The following is a 21818-nucleotide window of genomic DNA, read 5'->3' on the forward strand; positions in this document are numbered from 1 at the left end:
AAATAATATAAAAACGAATACAAAACACGCAGATATATGCATGTATATGAATGTTTGTTTTCACCCCACAGAATCTTCTGTTCTGGGCTGTGAAATTAAAATAATCATTTAAATTTAAAATGTGACCCCTCATTTGCTTGGAAAGATTAAATACATCAGTTTTGGAATAATTCAAAGACTCCATGAATAATGGATGAAATGGATGAAGTTTGAGAGGAGACATAACTGTAGAAATAAAAATGCTTACAATACATCACAGCCATGAACCAAGATTAGCTAATTGCTAATCCGTTGCAGGTGGTATTAGTGGGGAATGACATTATCATCCAAGAGAAAATTTGATTAGACAAAAAAATTATAATTTAAAACAGGATGAGTCAACAATATTTTTGGTCAGTTTTCCCATAAAAGAAAACTTAAAATTCACATTTCTGCTAAACGTTATGTTTGACAACCTTAAGTGGTACACTAGCATATAGACAGTCTAAAAACTAAAAACACTATAACACCCCATTTCTGGATCATGACTTCAAAAGCAAGAGAGCAGCACAGAACATTCCCATAATCCCCCACAACCAAAAAACGTAGACACAAACAAAGCTCTGAATGAATGCGGTGGAGCTTTAGATTTCTCTAGCGCACATAACCGCGCTTTAGGTAAGACATGCTTCATGAAGAGAGAGAGAGTGTGTGTGTGTGTGTGTGTGTGTGAAGAGAGAGAGAGAGAGAGAGAGAAATGTGCAGTGCTGAACTAACCTTCCGCTGAGAGAGGAACAGTACGGCACCACGTGTATTCCTAGAGGCCCTTGTTCTCCTGAAATCTCCACCGTCTTTGTGAGGCTGCTGCACACACACACACACACACACACACACAAAAACAAAACCCATCAGTCACTTTATTAAGAAGTCAGACAGCACAACATAAACCTGTGTAAACTCACTCTCTCCTGGCCCTCAGATCTCCTACACGCGCGGGTGCCGAGCCGCAGTACATGTCTGTGAGTTAGTCAGCTCCCTACCACATGATCCTGTTTTCCTACATTCCCTGCTGAAATAGTTTCCATGATGTCTGCCTTTCTGACTAATTTTCAAATGTTCCTTTTTTTTTTCAGCAGTTAATGTTCTTGGCATGTGGTGTGATGATATAGTGGGAGTGGAAGTGGATAGCTGTGGACCGAACGGTCCGTTTCACTGCGGCAGCGATCATCCGCCTTTAATCCACAACTAATAGCTCTTCATGGAGGAATATTTGCAGAGTCATACATGAGTGAGTACAGTTAGCCACTGCAGGAGAGAGAGAGAGAGAGAGAGAGAGAGAGAGAGAGAGAGAGAGAGAGAGAGAGAGAGAGAGAGAGAGAGAGAGAGAGAGAGAGAGAGAGAGAGAGAGAGAGACCGACGATGACTTTGTAAACATGGTACATCGAAAGCATTTTATAAAATGGAGAATTCTAGAAGCTGATTGGTTGATGCAATATTTCATGTTTGGCTGGTTAGCCTATATGCATAGCCCCTGCTGGTAAATGCTGTAATCCCAAAAAGCAGCTTTCTCCATCGGTCTTTGTAAGCAACAAAAAAAAAAATCTAAAATACGTATTTGCCGTTTTTCACTATGAACTGCCATTGTATGGAAAAATGAGTAGAACAAAATGAGAGTGAGAAAGTTATTTGTAAATTATTAACTCTTTCCCCGCCAGTTTTTTAAGTTGCCAGCCACAGCAAGCTCTTTTTTTTTTTTTATCACTTTCACAAAATTTCCATGGCCCCTAGAATATTTTGTTGTATGAATATCTGAACATGCAATATATCAAAAGAAAGAAACAGACACTCTGCTTTTAAACAAATAAACAAACAAAAAAATAATTCTAGATAAATGCATTATTTTTTTATCAACACTTGAATGTGGGTAATTTTCATAAAAAAGCAACATTTTGAGCAAAAGGCTTATAAAATAAATTTTTTGTCAAAGACTATATTCAGATCTGATTCAGACCGATGATCAAAACATCGATGTAGGAGATCGAGTCCATCAACACCCCCAAAGCTTCAGTCCTATACCTCGTCCTATAGCTCGTCCTGAGTCGACATTTAATTCAGTAACATTAGGCAGTTTTGACTGAAATACTGTTTAACGTTGATGATCGCATTATTTTACATATGCATCTGCTTACATATGAGATCGCTTGTTTCTGCTTCTACACATGTGTTTTGATCAGGAGATTCAGTACTCTTTCAGACCCTAACGCATAACAGTGAATACACGGAAAACCGGAAATTTCCATCAATGGCGCGGAAGCATTGTCTTATAAATGATGGAAATTTCCGTCAATGGCGGGGAAAGAGTTAAAGGGATAGTTCACCCTAAAATTAAATTCAAGGCATCATTTACTTATACTAGTGTTGTTCTATTGCATTATGTTGTTTTTATTGGACCACAAAAGGATTTTTTTTTTTTTTTTGCTTGTCCATATAACGCCAGTGAATAGCGACCAGCATCAAGCTTTTTAAAAAAGACGCGAAAGTATCACAGAATGATCCCATGTGACAAGTGTCGTACATTCCTTATGTTCTTGGGATAAACGACAGGGTTTGGTGAAAAACAACCCAAAATTGCACGTATTTATTATTATTTAGTTGGACTTCTGTGCACAGCTGCACAATGTGCGTAACTGAGATCCTATTAGCGCCAGAGTTTATCCCAACTCGTCCAGAAAAAGCAAAAGAGTTGAGAGAAAGATTGATAAATGGGCAACATCTTTGAGTGATGCGCTGACTCTTTGGTCCGTCACGTGTGAGTGAGCATGAAGTGGTAGAATAAAACACTGCAATTTAAAGAATGTGTGGAGAGTCTCTCTTTTCCTGAGGCCTTTACTTCCAACACTCCCAAACAGGCATCTAGACCAATAATTTACCCGTGTGTGTGAGGTCTTAATGACTTCAGCAGGCTGACCACACACACACACACACAAACATAAATACAGCCTTCCCCAGGCTCCTGTTTGACTTTCATTCTTTCATTTTTCCTGAGGTGTGTAGTGAAGATTGTGTCTGACTGTTATGTGAGAGCCTATTTGGAGAAAGAGCTGAGACTGTTGAGATGCTAATGCAGGAGAGAGCTGTCTGCCCAGAGCTCAGAGGACTCAACACTGATAAGCTACCACAGCACAGATAACTCTGTCTGAGAGAGAGAGAGAGAGAGAGAGAGAGAGAGAGAGAGAGAGAGAGAGAGAGAGATGGGGTTTAAACACAATCACCAAGAGAATATGGAAACTGCAAACAACAACAACAAAGACTGGGGAAAAAACTGTGGTAGGCATGAGTAAATCCTGTGAAGTGCAGTTTCATCAACTCACCAGAAGTTTCGTTAATCAAGGCCGGCTCAAATAAGAAATTTCAAAGAGACTCTACTCCTTGAGGAGGGGCGAAGGAGCCCCAAAATAATTAGGAGGGCTTAAATGAGGAGGGGGGGGGGGGGGGGGGGGGGGGGGGGGATCAGCACTCTTTAATTTTGCATTCCCTGTTTTACTCTCCATTTCCAGATCATTCCAAAATGTTGTATCCTAGATTACATACTATACACTATTCACTTATTCTTTTGACTATGAGCCATTTATTGTGAATTTAATATTTTTTGCCATCCACCTTCATAGCTTGATAGTCCCTTCCCTTGCACTACACAAGGAAATCTGCAATGAAGTGTCCAACATTCCACACTTTGCTTTTTTCGGTTACTTGAGTGCATCATCCAGGTATGTGAAGTGTACTTGTTGGAATGTTCAGTGTGAACAAACTGAGATGCACTACTAATGACCATTCTTACTGAAAAAGTAGCTACACCTTTTGTTTCAATCAATTGTTGATAAATCCGAATGTAGTGTTTACATGGCCGCTAAATAAAGTAATCGGGTTGATATGCGTGTTTATATGTCACAAGTTTTAAACCAAAATTTGATATGCGCTCACTGCACGAATATACAGAGTTTGCGCATAATAACTATCCCTCTAAATTGCTTCTTTGTTTTAAGGGCAGATTTAATATTTATCTATTTCGGGTCCTGATTAGGAGGCGACGGGCAGTCCTATTTTAACACTAAATTTTAGAATGACACAACAGTCATTTATGACACTTCATTCAATGAAAACAACAGCTTGTTCCACACGTCATAAGACATTACGCAGTATTTTCCAGTTTCAATCAAATCAGGTGTAATCCTGATCGGATTAGAAAAGGTTTAAACCACCCTTTATAATCCGAATTAGATTCTAATTTTAATTCCGATTAAAGTGGTTGCATGTAACTTTTTTATTCCGACCATGCTACTAGTTATAATCAGATAAATTATTATTATTAGCGATTGATTTAAGGACCCGATTCACACTTGAATTCAATGCAGGCTAGAGGAACAGCATGATAATCAAAACAGCATATCAGAATGATTTTCTGAAGGATCATGTGACATTGAAAACTGTAATGGCTGTTACAATTTATATTGTATGTATTTATTTCTATATGTATTTATTCAATTTTGTCCACTATCTTCCATCCTGGGATTATCTTCTCTGCAAAGGCTAAAATTTGAAGCAATATGGCCTAAATGAGGGACAGCATAATGAAGTTGCCTACCTTTTGTATCAGCCTTGCAAAGATACTAGAACTTTGGAACAGAGCTCAGAACCCTAATTTCTTTCCTTCATTACCTCACTCCCACTTTTCCTCTTTAGTTAGTCCAGCATCAATAGGCAAACAAATGAACGGTGGAAAAAAAGCATACCACATCATCTAAAGATGAGGACAGCGGATGAAAGGATGGCTGTGAAGCAGGAAAGGGGCACTTGAGCAGGTGTCCTCTTTATTTACCTGCTCTCCCTTCAAGACAGACAGAAGGTACAAAAAAGGGAAATAAAAGGCAGATACGAATAAAAGAGAGCAAATTACCAAAGCTCTCTCGTCTTTTCAACTCGCCATCTTCAAAGTGCTGAGCTTCGGCAGCTTTGCACAAATAAGAGCTGTGGTTCAGATTAACAGTCTCTCTTGTGATTGTGTACGGAGCCGAGTGTGGGTCCGCTTCACGAGAGTTCCTGGAGAAACATGCGATACTTCTCCTCTGAATGAAGGACTATTTGAATACAGATGCCGTTTCTTTATGCGACGGCTATTGTGCTGTGGATTCAGAGATGTCTGATGTAGGCTGGAGAGGATTGAGTAATGGAAAATGCATGTGAAGAGGTGTGAACAAGGCTGTGTGTTTACCTGTGAGTGTTTAACCCAGAGTAAAGCTCCCCTACAGGGTTGAAATAATCCTCCTATTCAGAAAGACTTTAATTCGGCCTCACAATCAGGGATCCAGTCACTCAACAGGGATGCGGAAAGCACCGCATGTACAAACCTGCTCTCAGTCTCCAGCGACTAATATACCAGACTCACAGAATTAAAGAATGACTAATGTTAAACCTGTTTACCATCAGAATATATAGAGGGGCAGACAGAACTTACTTAAACAGCACTTTGCAAATACAAAATAATTGGCAGGTCACTTTAGAGCAACATTTCATCTTAACCATTACTCAAGACAGAAATACTCAAAGTTATGTCTATGTACTGCATCTGTGCAGTAATTTCGATGGTAACGGTAATGCACTAGCAATGTGTATTATTCCAAACAATACACTAGTTCACAAAAATTACAAACAAGTCAGTTTTCACTCACCCCCATTATATTCTAAACCTGTCTGGCTTTCTTCCAACAAACACAGACTTTCAATACAATATGAGTAAATGGAAACTGAGCCTGTCAGGCTCCAAAAAAGACCAAAATGTGCACCATAAATGTGCTGATTTGAGCTATTTTCCCCAGACATATTGTATGGGCCCTATCATACATCCAGCGCAATGTGGTCAGTGTTTTTTGCTAGTGTCAGCCCCAAACAGTTATCATTTTCACGTCCTGCGCCACGTTGTTAAAATAGCAAATGCATTTGCACCCATCTGTTCGCCCATGGGCGCGCTGGTCTGAAAACGAGGTGTGTTCGGGCAACATTGTTGGCACGTTGATCTAAAACAAAAACCTGGTCTAAAAAGTCAAATGGCACAGTATTTTTTTGTTATTTAAAGTGCGCATTAGTAATGTGCGCCTATAGACGGGTCCACAACGCTCTGCTTATTAAACACACACGGACGCACGTACAGCTGCACAAAAGGGAATGGGAGATGAGACTCTGATTGGTTTATTGCACGTTACGCCCAAAACACACCTATTAGTCATTAAGTGAATAGGTACAACCCTTTTAGACCATGCGCCGGGTGCCATTTTTCCCATCGTTAAACCGGCAAAAGTGGATGTGCACGTGCGCTTTAGACCATGCCCTTGAATGTGTACAATCAAACATGGTGCCTTCAAGATGTGTTGAGCAAGTTTTTGCCGAATTGTTGTTTACACATAAATCACATTTATCCAAATTCATTAAAAATCACTAGCTAATAACCAAAATAGCTACGTTTTCTCATAAGATTGGGTTGCAAAACCTTCAATATGACTTTCACTAAATCTCCACAGCAAACCTGTAGGCCAACAAATTAAAAAATTCCCCAACCTGAGATCACAATCTGAAGTCTGAGTCTAGCATTTGAGCCGCAGGATGTATATAAGGCGCTCACTGCCATGCTGTCACTCAAAATGGGGCTCTCAGCGCACCCCCCATCACCGTCATCATCATACCACAGTATCGATCTGACGCGCCGTTGACACCATCACAATGCGGCTCTAATCCACTACGATGCTGACCGCTGAGCCCCAGATTACCAACGCCACCTCTTTTCATTACTTCAATTACCTTTCACTTGAGAACAGCTCTCGGTTAATTGATTCAAGAGAGATTGCATGCTTTCTATTAGAAAATCTTAAGCACCCAGGTATCATCTTGTGGCAGAAACTAACACAAGGCAAATCTTTGATACTGCTGTTTATCTTCGCTGAAATTAAAGTCCCAGAGGCGGCGTGTCTGAAATGTTCTCCCGCAGACTGAATCGAGATCAGTTAAGAGGAAATGCGGAGTTAGACACAGAAGTCGGGCTCAACGCTGATGGGGTTAGAGTTTAAGATTTTCTCACTGTCTCTCTGATAAAGCGGATGGTTATCAGTGGGTGTGTGTGTGTGATTGGCAGAGAGGGTGATGAGAGGATGATGATAAACGGGTGTCAGTATGAAAGAGGCCCGAGGGGTTGACAGCAGGGAGTCAACGGCACAATGGCAGAGCAGATAAGAGCGCACAGATGAGTCTGTGGCCCCTCAAAATGACTACACAGAGAAAGACAGATAGATGAAGGAAAAGAAGGGAAAACAGACAGAGAGGGAGAGAAGCAACAAAGGTGGAGAAGTGAAGTGCTTATGGAGAAGGGGCCTCAGTGGCAGACGCCAATGACACAATAAGATGATGAAGTGATGGGAGATGGAAATACAACAGACGGGTGCAAAAAGGCCATATGAGACACACATACAGAGGAAATATAAAACAGTCTGAGAGAAATGGAGAAAGTGAAGAGGAAAAAAAAAGATAGAGACTGTGATGGTAGGTTCAGACAGACTGATAATAACGAGACGGAGAGTGTTTCAGAAAAGTGGAGCTGGGCTAACAATATATTTGCAGATGATATAAAATTAAGTAAAAAAATGTTTGTCCATTAAGTTTACTACTGAGCATTCTGTTTCAATGTATCTATTCAAAACTCTGATTCCATTAATTATTTGAATCATTAAATATAGGGTATTTAATATCTCAGTGGTAAAGCATGTGGCTAGTGGTTTTCCAAAGTTACTAGCCACTCAGCATTTTTACCAGCCACAATTTTGACATCGATGCCATGGGGAAAAACTGGCATATTTTTAATATTATCTCATAATTTGGCAGAAGGTATATTAGGCTGCTGTCACTTTAAGACCTGACACACAGATCCATTACACTGCTACAAAGGGGTTTTTCTTTTAGTTTTTTTCTCAACTGTTTACGTTCACTTAAAACATAACTGACTGTTTTTACGTGAATACTCACCAAGACCATCATTTAGACACTGTTTTGTGTGTATTTGACTGTTTAAGCGCACTAAGGAGTGCAAATGAACTCAATTTAGTACCGAGTGGCAGCTTTATGTGCAGGCACTTTGGTTGTGATCACAAATTCTGTGGGAATGAGTCAAATTATGCGCAACACACGCAATCCCTCCCCGAAATGCAAGCCCTGTAACACCAACAATATTCATCCGAAGCAAAAGAAACAAATGAGTAAGGGGTGGTGGGTGGGTGTGTCGCTGTCGGTGAGATGAGAGAGAGAGAGAGAGAGAGAGAGAGAGTGCAGCTGGTATCATGTCTCTGTTCTTCGGAAAATGAGTAAGGGTTTCACATACTTCAGTATCAACATGTATTGAAACCAATCAATATTTTTGACATAAATATATAAAATTCAACATTCAAAATTAACGTTATAATAATATAATAATAATGATTATTATCAAGAAATTAACATTTATTAAGCAATTTTATTCATGAAGGATGAATTAAAGAAAAGTGACAGTAACGACATTTATAATGTTTCAAAATATCTTTTGTACTTTATATTCATCAAAGAATCTTGAAAAATTAATCATGGTTTGTTTTCACAAAAATATTAAGCAGCACAACTATTTTCAACATTAATAAAAATAAGAAAAGTTTCTTGAGCACCAAATCAGTATATTAGAATGATTTCTGAAGGATCATGTGACACTGAAGACTGGAGTAATGATGCTGAAAATTCAGCTTTAATCACAGGAATAAATCACATTTTAAAATATATTTAAACAGAAAACACTTATTTAAAATTGCAATAAAATATTTCACAATATCTTTTTTTTTATTATTATTAAAAATAGCCTTGGTGAAATAACTGACTTTTTTAAACAAAACTCTTTAAAAAATCTGACTGACCACAAAGTTTTGAACGTTAGCTAAGGTAAATGTGGTTTTTCAGGTATTGTTATCATGGTCCATATAAATTAAAATGAATAAATAAACAACTTTTTTTCTTTCTTTTTTTTTTGTGAATTTGTGTGTTCTTCTAGCCTGACGTCGTCATACTCAGATTCTAGTCAGAATGTGAGTCTGATACTGCTCCATAGAGATTTGATTATGGAGTGTGTCTCAACTGAACCAGGAAAAAAAAAACCTCTGCACTCAATTGGATAGACCTACAACCAATCAGAGCAACGGAGTAAATGACGCATGTTCTTCATTCATATTTTCAACCAACAAAATGTCGCGGCTTCTACAAGCATTTAATAAAAATAAATAAAAATAAATAAATAAAAAAATGTCGCGGCTCTCTGTTCCTCTTTTAAAATGAATGCGCTGTCGATATCTTCTATAACAGACGCGATGGCGGAATCTACACATGATGTTTCATAAACAAAGTTCGGGAGGAGCACGTACAAATAATCAATCCAATATCAACTTGTCATCAAACAATACCATGTCTATCGTTACCCTATCTATCAGCATGAGGAAGCATATTCACTCTGTCAACTTACCTAACACTCCTTGACAGTTTTTCAGCATCCCATTACCACCCCGAATCCTCACTCTTGTCTTGTTCTCTCACAACCAGGAATACGGGGGAGTATGGCTACCGAGCCCACAGCCCTCTCCTCGGACAGCACGTCATATACGCATTTATTCTATCGACTTATTTGTGTGAACTCTTATATACGCATTTATTCTATCTGACTTATTTGTAAATGTGAGCTCGTGAAATCTCAATTCTCCAGCAGCAGTCGTCTTTGTTGTAAACTAATTCAAATCAAGCGCTCTTTGGTGACGTGGATGATTACGTTACCGTTGCTCATCTGTCCATCATCGTATAAAACCCGCCCTGACAATTTGATTGGTCCGAACAATTTTTGTTCGGGCATAATAGCTCCTCAACGGAGCGGGTCCAGACCGAACTTCCCGACCAAAAAATGTTGTGGGCGGGGTTCGGGCTGGCACCCAGGCTAGTGTTCTTCCAGTCGAGGAACCATCATTTCAAAAAGTAGATTCATAATTTTAAATGTAAGAACTACAACAGTATCAATCCAACTGAAAATAGTGGCGGATGCTATACACCGCTCAGCCCCACAACACACACACACACACACACACACACACACACACAGTGGATCTATATCTAGCTCACACACACAGCTAGCAATATGCAAAGTATAACTTTACTAATTGGCTTCATTTCCATCTGTAGTCCAAGTGTACATCAGTCTCCTTATCATAACACACATAGTTTATCAGGACTCTACAATCTATGCTCAGACATTACACTTATTTTCCCCCTTTCCTGTTTTCCAGTTGACAGTAAAGGTATATTCATACCGAGCCTCAATCATGAAACACAAGCAGTAAATATCAAGGTAAATCATTCGTAAAACAATTCTCATGTAAACTGTTGCATTGGATTCAAAGCAACAATTTATGTGAGAATAGTTGTACCAATGATTACATAGAAACACTTTATGCTTGTGTTTCATGAATAAGGTCCACTGAGCAATTTTTTGTTGTTGTTGTTGTTTTCTCACAACAAGTGAAACTGCATCCCTGAAAAATGCATTCCTGTAGAATTTATTCACATATAGTTAACATTTTTTAACTCACTGGGAAAAAAAGCCAATAAGACATAAGCTTTCAGGGCATGATTTAAGAAATTCATTATTATATTATATTATATTATAGGACTATATTATAGGACTATTTTATAGTACTGTTAGGGTGGTGTTGTTTTTTGTTGTTGTCCTTTCTGGATCTTGACAGGTCATTAAAAACTTTTCCAAACGTGTTGCAATTTTTCAAAAACTCTCATTTTGCGTTTCACGGAAGAAAAAGTCATATGGCTTTGAAACGACTTGAGGGTGAGTGAAGTATTCCTTTAAGGTGACCAACCATAAACCCACTGAACACTTTCTTGGAATTGCACATTCCTACAACCTCTAACTGTTATTAGCAAAGTGCTGGCCGTACTTATGGCTTTCAATTTCTATATTCAAAGTGCAAGTGATAATTCATTTTTTCCCTCTCAATTTCAAGGATCATTTGCCGAGAGCAGAGAGCATCCAGTATTCCTCACAGTGATGGCACAGCCGGTTGCTATGGTGAGAGTCTGGTGTAAGACGTGGTAGAGGAGTCATGCTGAGAGGAAGTGACCCTATCAACCCTCCATACTGTCCGTCTGTGCTCTGAATGTGCTTTGGGGGATTTTTGACTCTTGCAAAATCCTTTCTGTTGCAAACAAAAATAAATCCTCAAAGATCTACAACTACTGTATGTGTCTAACTTAAGAATCCAAACAATCAAATTCACGTAGATTTAGTACATATTATAACAAAGATGGTAGCATTTCCAAAATCACCAGAATGCATAAACTAAGATATGATATCCAACAGAATGAAAGCATGCAAGAGATAAAAAAATTCAATAAAAATGCAATTTTGAAAAAAAAAAAAAGTTTTCAAAGTTATTATTGGAGTTCATTTTACGAGAAAACATTTTAATCATTCTACATAAAAAAATCAAGTTTAATTCAAAATAATACACAGAACAAAATGATAACTTGTACGAGGTAAGAGGAACACATGCCCCCGCTCATCTAGACACATAGTAATGATATTCCATTCATAGGCTACTCCAATTGACCCAGAATTCCCTGTGTGACACTTCACATTTTATGTATTTTTGTTGAAATAACATTTTCTTCGTAGTTACATTTTTTTTTTCAAATCAGTTAGTGTATGTACATTAGGGTTTTAAAGGATAATTCCGGTATTTAACACTTTGAGTCTATTTTGTAGTTTGTTTTGGATGAACAAGAGTGGTGGACAAAGAAATTTTGACAATGGTTCCTGTCTCGACTTTTTGACTATTTTAGAATTGCCCATGACCGCTTTAGAATGGGAGTCTATGGCCATGCACAAACATGCCCTTAAAACAACCCTTAACGTTCGTTTTCAAAACTGTTCAACTCACCGAGTGGTTAGTGGTGTTCGTTGATGATTAAAAACAAATATATTGGCGCAATGTATGATTTCAATCCGTTTATTTTTCTATAGTGGAACTATTTTTTCAGATACCTCACAACCGCGTATAAACTTGCGCTCAATATTTGAGTCTGAAGCGTCTTTTCCGTTCCCGGTAGCGCAGTAATATCAATGAGCAATGAGTCCTCCAACAGAAATCAATGGGATTTTACAAAATGGCAAATAAAACACGACAGAAGCTGTATTTCGCTACGCTACTTGTTTTTAATCATCAACGAACACCACTAACCACTCGTTAACGTTAAGGGTTGTTTTAAGGACATGTTTGTGCATGGCCATAGACTCCCATTCTAAAGCGGTCATGGGCAATTCTAAAATAGTCAAAAAGTCGAGACAGGAACCATTGTCAAAATTTCTTTGTCCACCACTCTTGTTCATCCAAAAAAAACTACAAAATAGACTCAAAGTGTTAAATACCGGAATTATCCTTTAAGTTTCATCTAATGTTGTTAAATTAATGTTTATTGCATTAGTTAGTGTTACCATGATGGAGTTTAGTATCTGAGTAAATTACGTGTGCACACCTTCTATATTTTAGTATTTACTTCATCTTGTGGAAAAGCTGCTTTTGATTCTCTTTGATTCATCATGTGACTTTCTCATCACCACCTGTTTTTGGTGGTTGTCAGTGTATTACAAAGGTACAAAACAGATATTAGTACTTCATTAGGTTGGAATATTAACATTATATCAGTTAACAAACTACATTTTTTCCTGTAAATTTAAAGCTGCAGTCTGTAGTTTTTTTTTCTCTTTGTCGCCATCTCTGTTCGAAATCTGCAATTGCAGTTATTCGCGTAATTTTCATCTTCACGTGGGTTGTGCCTCGGCACGCGGATGAATCCAATGTTTTGAGGAGAATGTGCGGCTGTCAGTCACCGCGCCGGTGTGGATACTGTCATTCGGAATCACAGATTCTACTTTTTGGAAGTGTGACCAACATAAGAATTTTCACCGGAAAATGTCATCTGAACAAGTAAGTAACATCCACTTTTGTTCTGATCAACTAAGGAAAAAAAAAAGCATTGCAGTAAATCGCACTGATTAAATCTAACGATCGCTTATCATATCACGTCAAACCGTGCAAATTATACTTTGTTCTCAAATTGTAAATGTTAACAACATCATCGTTGCGTGACTACATTTAATGCCCTTCCAATATTTATCCTTGTTTTCGCATGGGCCCGGTTGCAGTCTCCGAAGTCCGAAGTCTTTTGCGTTTTACAACGGGTGAATCTCCAGTTGTCACTGGTGATTGTCGTTTGAACCTTTCTGGATCCGCCATCAAATTGATAACTACGTTTTTTACTGTAAATTTTTGGATCGCCTTAAAAGCAATGCCACCCACACCACCATGGTCCTGTCTAAAGAGTGTGTGTTGCTGTTGTACAGGAACAGAGAGTGTATTAGAAGTGTCGATCAGAGGTATTGAAGGCCGGGTGTGTGCCTTCAGAAGCGCTCTGGGATTCAGAGGAGGCTGGCGAGAGAGTCTCTAATCCCAGACTGGCTCATTAGTCATCTCTCTCCTTGATTAATGCATGTGTTTGTTTGTGTTGTGTGAGCCCTTCCCCTCTGCTTTCTGAAGATGCTTAATGAATAATCATTTTATATGCAAGTGCCACAAAGCCTTGATCTTCTCAATGAGGAGCAGGAAAATTGGAATGTTAGCTAATGATATGATAAGAGGAAGAGAAAGAGAGAGAGAGAAAAATAGAACAGATTAAACAACAAAAACAACAACATGTACAGTACAGTGGGGTCTGAAAGTATAAGACCTCAATGCAAATCTGGGATTCTTCAATTCAAACCTGGAGATAAATAAAAGAAAATGTATGATGTAAAATGAAGAAATTAAAGGGATAGTTCGGCCAAAAATGATATTAAACCCATGATTTACTCACCCTCGAGCCGTTCGAGATGCATATGTCAATCATTTTTCAGACGAACACATTTTCAGTTATTTTAGAAAATATCTTAGATCTTTCAGTGGTTATAATGTCAAGTTATGGGGTCCACCTCCTTCAAGTCCCAAAAATGTGCATGCATCCTTCACAAAAGTAATCCATCCGGCTCCATTTCTAAAACTTTAGAAATGAAAATAACTGGCTTATTTTCGACGCGCGTTCACAGGAGATGGATGCCGGCGTAGGACGTAGCGTAGGAAGCGTCGTGACGTAGAACGAACGCGACAGCGCAGCCAGAGAGCAGAGCTAAACAAAACTCAATATCCTCTTCTCTAATATCAAAATCCTCCGACATTTTCTTTTAAATACACACGTTTTTTTAAATCGCGGAAATCCTGAGTGGAGTTTTGTTTTGCTCTGCTCTCTGGCTGCGCTGTCGCGTTCGTTCTACGTCACGACGCTTCCTACGCTACGTCCTACGCCATACGCCGGCATCCATCTCCCGTGAACGCGTGTCGACCGTTGCCGGAAGCCAGTTATTTTCATTTATAAAGTTTTAAATACGTATATTTTTACGACAAAACCACACGGATTACCCTCAGAAGGCCTTCGTTTATCCCCCTGGAGCCGGATGGATTACTTTTGTGAAGGATGCATGCACATTTTGGGACTTGAAGGAGGTGGACCCCATAACTTGACATTATAACCACTGAAAGATCTAAGACATTTTCTAAAATAACTGAAAATGTGTTCGTCTGAAAAATTATTGACATATGCATCTCGAACGGCTTGAGGGTGAGTAAACCATGGGTTTAATATCATTTTTGGCCGAACTATCCCTTTAAGAACTATTTCTAGATCACTAGTGATGTATAGATGGTCAGATGTTCATTTCCACTGAAGCACAAACTGCTCTTTGGATCATTCTCAAATCAGGCTGGAGAACATGATCATCAGGTGTATTATACATCCAGGGGACTGCGTTCTGGCACCTCAAATAAATCAACAGATTCATTAATATCAATGATAGCGCAATGGAATGCTATTGTTAAAAACAATGACGCGTCCACGTCAAATTGCAGCCAGCCTGGTGCTCCTTATGTGTCAAATCAAAACGTAATATCACAAACGCCTTCACAAACACGCTCCCCGACGTTATGTTCTCAGTCACGGTTCTCCTGTCTGATTTGAGTGCATCTACGATTCACGCATGCACACAAAGTCCTTCCTCCCCGCTGAACGGCAACGATTACAAGGTGGTTGAGCATGGTAAAGTTAGTTTTAGGTTCGATATTCGCCGGACATTTGTTTTCCCTTTCCACTGTTCTATAGGGTCGCCAGTCTTACAAAGATATCAATAGCAGGATTAGTTTTAACATTATGTAACCATTGTATATCGACATGAAATTCATTCAAAATCAACTATGTGCGTTAAAGGGATACTCCATTTTTTTTGGAAATAGGCTCATTTTACAACTCCCCCAGAGTTAAACGGTTGAGTTTTACCGTTTTCGAATCCATTCAGCCGATCTCCGGGTCTGGCAGTACCACTTTTAGCATAGCTTAGCATAGATCGTTGAATCGGACAGGACCATTAGCATCTCTTTCAAAAAAATGACCAAAGAGTTTCGATATTTTTCCTATTTAAAACTTGACTCTTCGGTAGTTACATCGTGTACTAAGACCGACGGAAAATGTAAAGATGTGATTTTCTAGGCTGATATGGCTAGGAACTATACTCTCATTCCTGCGTAATAATCAAGAAACTTTGCTGCCGTACCATGAGTGGCGTAATGATATGACGCAGCGCCTGAAAATAGGTCTAATAGGTTAGACAAACTTAGTCCCGGTCACGTTGAAAGTTACTGAGCTGGGGACTATTTTCAGGCGCTGTGTCATATCATTACGTCTGACCAGGTGTTCGGCTGAATGGATTCGAAAACGGTAAAACTCAACTGTTTAACTCTGGGGGAGTTGTAAAATGAGCCTATTTCCAAAAAAAGTGGAGTATCCCTTTAATGCTGGTATTATGCTGGTAATACAGGTATGCTTCCACAGCGCATGATGCCTAAGGGAACGTCTGCCAATTCCACCAACTGCGGTAAACGTAGCCTACATTTTTTATTATTTAAAATTACTTTTAACATCTTCGAATTCCAAAGCTTGTAGAAGGTTCCTATTGGTAATACTGACTTAGGCTACAGCTTTCCTGGTAGCCTTGAGCAAATTAACTTGTCTCAGAAAATGATTCATAAAACATATAAATATCAGTTGAGCCTGTTTACTTTCTTCACTGAAACAGACGAAAATGAAAAGACTATCAGTCAAAGTTCAGCTTCAGGAGGGGAAGAAATAGGGCAGGATAAGGAGACTGAGAGAAAAAGAAAGATGGAGATGAGGAGAGAACAGGTATTGACAAATAATCTAATGCACTGACATGGTTTAAAAGCTATATCTTTTTTTTTAGCCTTCAAAAGTCTTAAATTGCACATATGTAGGTCCGAGAAATCCAAATTTTCAATTTTAACATAGTATCATCATCATATCAGTGTAGATGTAGTGGATGGACCAAAAATTAATAAATTTTAATATCAAGTAAATACGTATTTTGATACTTGGTGCCACAGTGACACTCTTGTCCCAAAAAGTATTGCTATACCACGATACTCAATATGTTGTCCTACGGTGAGTAATTTTTCCCTGTTGCACCTACACAAAGTTTGAGGGTTCCCCACCTGCCAAATATAAAAAAATATAGTAATTTTTACAAGTGGTCTCACATTTTTGGATCCGCCAATACATACAGTACACTACCATTCAAAAGTTTGGGGTCGATACAAAGTTGTTGTCTCTTATGCACACCAAGGCTGCATTTACTTTGATGCTGAATTTCCAGCATCATCTTCCCAGTCTTCAGTGTCACATGATCCTTCAGAAATCATTATAATATATTGATTTGCTGCTTAAGAAACAGTTCTTATTATTAATACGTTTTAAACAGATGCGTCATATTTTTGTGGAAACTTTTTTTTAGGATACTTTGATGAATAGAAAGTGTAAAAAGCATTGATTTGAAATGGAAATCAATTTTGTATTATAAATGTCTTTACTTTCACTTTTAATCAATTCAATGCACCATAAAACAAAGTATTCAATTATTTAAAAAATAAATAAAATTATAATTCCTGTAATTCCTGACCCCAAACTTTTGAACGATAGTTGTGACACACACACACACACACACACACACACACACACGCACACACCCACACACACAGAGAGAGAGACTTCTTACTTGACACCAAAAGGGCCAGATTTGTTGTTGCTGGTTTCCTTGGCTGTAAAGTCCATGTCAGTCTGTACGTGCATCCCCTACAAAAACAGGTCAAATGTACAGAAAAAGAAAGTAAAATTACAATAAACTGCATAAGCCAAACAAATATGCAAAATTATTAACATTAATAGGATGACTCACAATATTACTCACAAGGTTACACTTTATTTTAAGGTGTCCGTGTCACAGTGTAATCAGGGCCTAAAACTACTGTAACACTCGTCAAGCACCAAATAAAAGTAAGAATCAGATGGCGAGTATATGAAATTGTGTAAAAGTGAACAAACGCGAACGGCGCTCGGGACAGATGACGGGCCAGTGCTACATAGTCATGAAAACAAAAGGGAACTCAATTTCCCAAAATCCATGTCTCAGAAAGCACACGGATACTGAATTGAGCTCTCTTTCATGTCATCTAGCGCTTGAACAGACATTTTCAAACAAAATTGTTTAAAAATTCCTGTAACAAAGTAATTTATGTCTTAAGTGAATGTAAATAGTTCTTAAAGTGACAGCACCCTATTCCTAAAACTGAATGTAAAAATTAAAAAAAAATCAACAAAAGACAACAAAAAGATGTTTCATGGCTGGTAAAAAATATGTATAGCCGGTACATTTTCCTGTCACCGGCCATTGGCCAAGTTAGTTTTAGGCCCTGAGTGTAATTATACATTTAAGTACTCAATAATATGAAATAACTATACTTACTATAGGGTTAGGTTTAGGATAAGAGTTTTGTTTAGAGTTAGCTGCATGTAATAATGCATAATTTACTGTACTTACAATGTTAAGAACATGTAACGTGTAACAAGGACACTGTAAAATAAAGTGTTACCCAACGTAAATGCAAAAACAAGCAGAAGTCTGATTTCAGTATATATTTTTAAAAAGTAAAAAAAAATAAAAAATTAACTACTAAAAAGATCAAGCTTAAACTATTTCAGCTTAGCACATCTTAAAAATTCAAAGCATATGGTGGGAGATGTGACTAGACAACCAAATATGTCTGTTTGATGCACATTTATAGAACAACATTTAAAAAGCACAGATGGGATGCAAGAACACATACTTTATGAAAACCCCTAAAAAAACACTTACAAAGACCATAAAGTAGGAAAATACATTTAATGGTAAAATAAATAGGCAATAAATGCAAATGCTAGCTAATGACGAGCAAAACGAATCTCCTTTATATCTCCTTATGAAAAAGAGCCACATAATAGGACGTTATTTTACTTGCCAACCGGTTGCAAAGGCTCAAGGGAGGAATTTCGTCTGACAGAAATGACTGCTGATTTGAGCATTAAAAGACCATTAGAGCGGATGTGCCAGAACTGATGAATTTCTCTCAAGAAAAACACCAAATTTATCTCATGTCAGGATTTGAGAATGATCATTAGTCATGTAGCTGCTTTTACTAGTGCATGAGTGTGTGTGTCGCATTGTGTTTGACAGTAATTACAAATAGGCTAATGTACCACGTATGTGGGTAAATGCGGTTTGTAACAGGATAATGACTTGCACAAGGAATATCAACATGTGTGTGTCCAATGAAATGCAATAATTAATTGTATGTGGCATTTCAGGCTTCACTTGGATGGCTATGTTTATACCGAAGACATCATTTAGCAGATGTTGTGCCAAGCTTATCTGATTTTGTGCACACCGACATAGGCATTAATGAGAACAACTGAAACAAACGGTGTGAAAACGTTGCTTTAATCAACCGAGAGGTGTCTACTGACCACAGTAGTAACATATAGTATGTAGTTTTGGGCCGGGGCGGTGGGGGTGACGTCCGTAGGGAGGGCCGGTCACTCAGATGTATCGAGCAGCAGAAATGCATCATGCTGCCCTTCAGCTCTGACAGAAAGTGTGGCAGGGGTCAGCATGAGCAGAAAGCCCTAATGTACTTGCCTGTAACCTCTGACCCCATTAGCACCTGTCAATCAAACCCCTGCCTCTCAAAATGGTCCTTTAGAAAGCTAAAAGTGTGATTTAAGGAACGAGGTCAGAAGCTTTGAGAAGAAAGGAGCAGGACGTTTAATATACCATGCTGGTGGCCCAATAACGCTTCATTTTCTTTCAATAGCCAGAATTCTCTATATATAGGCGTGAGAGTCATACCCTAAAAGAGTATTTGAAATAAAAGTGTTATTTTGTGATAATATTGTATCATTACTTTGGTCACTATTATATGACTATTTTTGATGGGTGCATTCAAATGACATATTTTTGAAGATAATTTCCAAGTTAATAAGCAGATTGTCTGAATCTACAGAAACATTTCTCAAACTCTCTTGAGCATTTGCGGCTATATTAGTCAGGAATGATACTGAGATACAGTGGAACGCAATATATCAAATCACGGCACGTTTTTTTTAAAAATATGCATCATATTGTGAGGTAGCTGGTAAAACACAGCCCTATTTTGAAGTATTAGAGACTGAAATATTAGCCAACTGTACCTCACAGATGTGCATGTCTGCAGATTACTCAAGTAAATATTTAAATACCAAGCTACATTAAAATATTAAATTATGTGAGCAATTAACTTTGCTATCAATAAACTGTATTAAGATCCAAGAACATGTTAATTCAAGTGCTGCAGTTGTGTTCCAATATTAATGTTTTTATTTATCAGCTGGAAAAAAATGTGTTCTTTAAGTTATTCCAACGATATTGGTGTCGTTATTGATAAAGTTGTGATGTAGACTCCGCTATTCTTTAGAGCAAATTTAGCTTAGTTACAAATAGAGCCATTTTTTTAAACTTAATGGTTAAAGTTATCATTATACAGTAGTACCATCCTTGATGTGAATGGAATTTGAAATAGTTCTACCAACGTTTATTTACCGTCATGCCATTCCAACTTCAGTTCACGCTTTTGTGTCATTCAATCCAAACTATCATTTGGACTCTCTTATATTCACAAAACAAAGCAACTCAATTGCCAACCTCATTTGTCAGGGTTTCCTATGCAAACAGGGATCATTAACATCTAAATATCTTAAAAGGAACAATAGCAAAAAAACAGAACATTTAATCCTAAGACTCAATAAAAAGGAAGAAAAAAACGCTAAAACCGATTTATAAGTATACTTCAGGCAAAAGTATAAAATGTAAGATTTAAGACCAGGTACCAGCTGTAAAACCGAAGCGAGCTTGGTATTTCCAGTAAAAAGAGTCAGGATGTAGGCTTGAACGTCTTTTCTACTTTACCATACGCCCTTTGTAAGAAACACTGGGTTTGAAAATGGAGCTTAAGGCACTACATAAACTACTGCATGTTAAATGTGTCTTCAAGTGCCAACCCAGGCAGTGAAGAGACTACAAGCGTTAACTCTTCATCATCCTGAAAGCTGACATAACCAGCATGTGCAGTTATGTCAAAACGCCTACTTTCATAAACGAGGCACTGCAAACAATTAACCGAACAGTGACAACTGATGGCTTGTTCCCTTGTTAATACACACACAAAACATATTTTTAATGGGCACGCAGAAGGTACATAAACACCCACCACAAAAAAAAGAAAGAAAATGAAAACAAGAGTGAGTCTGTGATTCATTCTCCTCTCATTTTTAATGATTAGTTTGTGCCGTTTGAGTCACGGTTTGGTGCTGTTGCTAATTAAAGAACAAAAGCATTAATCTAGCGGCTGACTGATGATCTGATGAGCATGTCACCGGTTTTATTTGCTCGTAGTGGCTGATCTCCTCACGCTGACCCTTGTCTAATGAATAACACGGATGGAGCTGGCAGTAATGGAACGGTGCCGAACAAAGAGACCGCGACAGCCTTGATAGAGCCAAAAGGGGAAGCAAACACACTGGAGGGTATGATGGGATACGTACCACATGCTGAGAGGGTTATGAGAGTTTGCTTGTCTATATATATATATAGGTGTTTCATCGTTTTAACATTCCTGTCTTCTAAATGAAGACATCTGTTCCAATTACTAGTTCAAGCTGATGATGGTTACCAGCCTATGAGAAGCACCGTTTCAAACGTACTTTTACATTACACTCAATGCAGCTCTGTTGGGCTTCAGCATTTAATGTGTAGACGAGACGTACAACATGAATAGCATTTCTGAGATTTGGGAAAAACAATGCAGATGTGCTGAAAATCAAACCAAACATGCACATAAGCAAAAAAAATATTGACCACAAAGTAATATGAAATACACTGACAAAAACATGCCATGGTGTTACCATGTTTTTGGGCATTCTACCCTGATGTTCTTTGAAATACCTTGGGGTACCATCCAAATACCAAAGTACATGAAAATAGTAAACATTAAAGAGATCATTCACCCACAAATCATTGTTGTTCCAAGCGCATAAGACTTTCATTTGTTCATCTTCAAAATATAAATTATATTTTTAATGAAACCTGAGAGATGTCTGTCCCTCCATTAAACAACAACAACACTAAAACTTTGAAAAGGTTCAAAGTTTCATCAAAAACTTCAAAA

At 38.1% G+C, this 21818-nt stretch overlaps 1 protein-coding gene across 3 annotated transcripts in view; it reads right to left on the reverse strand.

Moving 5' to 3' along the window:
- The window catches only part of pard3bb (par-3 family cell polarity regulator beta b), a 335104-nt gene that overhangs the window by 203660 nt on the left and 109626 nt on the right, over window positions 1-21818 (reverse strand). For 2 of the 3 annotated variants that reach the window (XM_084421753.1, XM_084421752.1), the window contains exons 6-7: window positions 17300-17376; window positions 757-843 (exon numbers count right to left, since the gene is read on the reverse strand). In XM_084421753.1, coding sequence (XP_084277879.1) covers window positions 757-843; window positions 17300-17376 — 164 coding nt within the window. Of the gene's footprint in view, window positions 1-756; window positions 844-941; window positions 1270-17299; window positions 17377-21818 lie in introns of those variants that run through there. The other variant, XM_084421754.1, reaches the window with a different exon arrangement.

Source organism: Rutilus rutilus (assembly GCF_951802725.1).
Source record: "Rutilus rutilus genome assembly, chromosome: 10".
NCBI classification, from domain to species: domain Eukaryota; kingdom Metazoa; phylum Chordata; class Actinopteri; order Cypriniformes; family Leuciscidae; genus Rutilus; species Rutilus rutilus.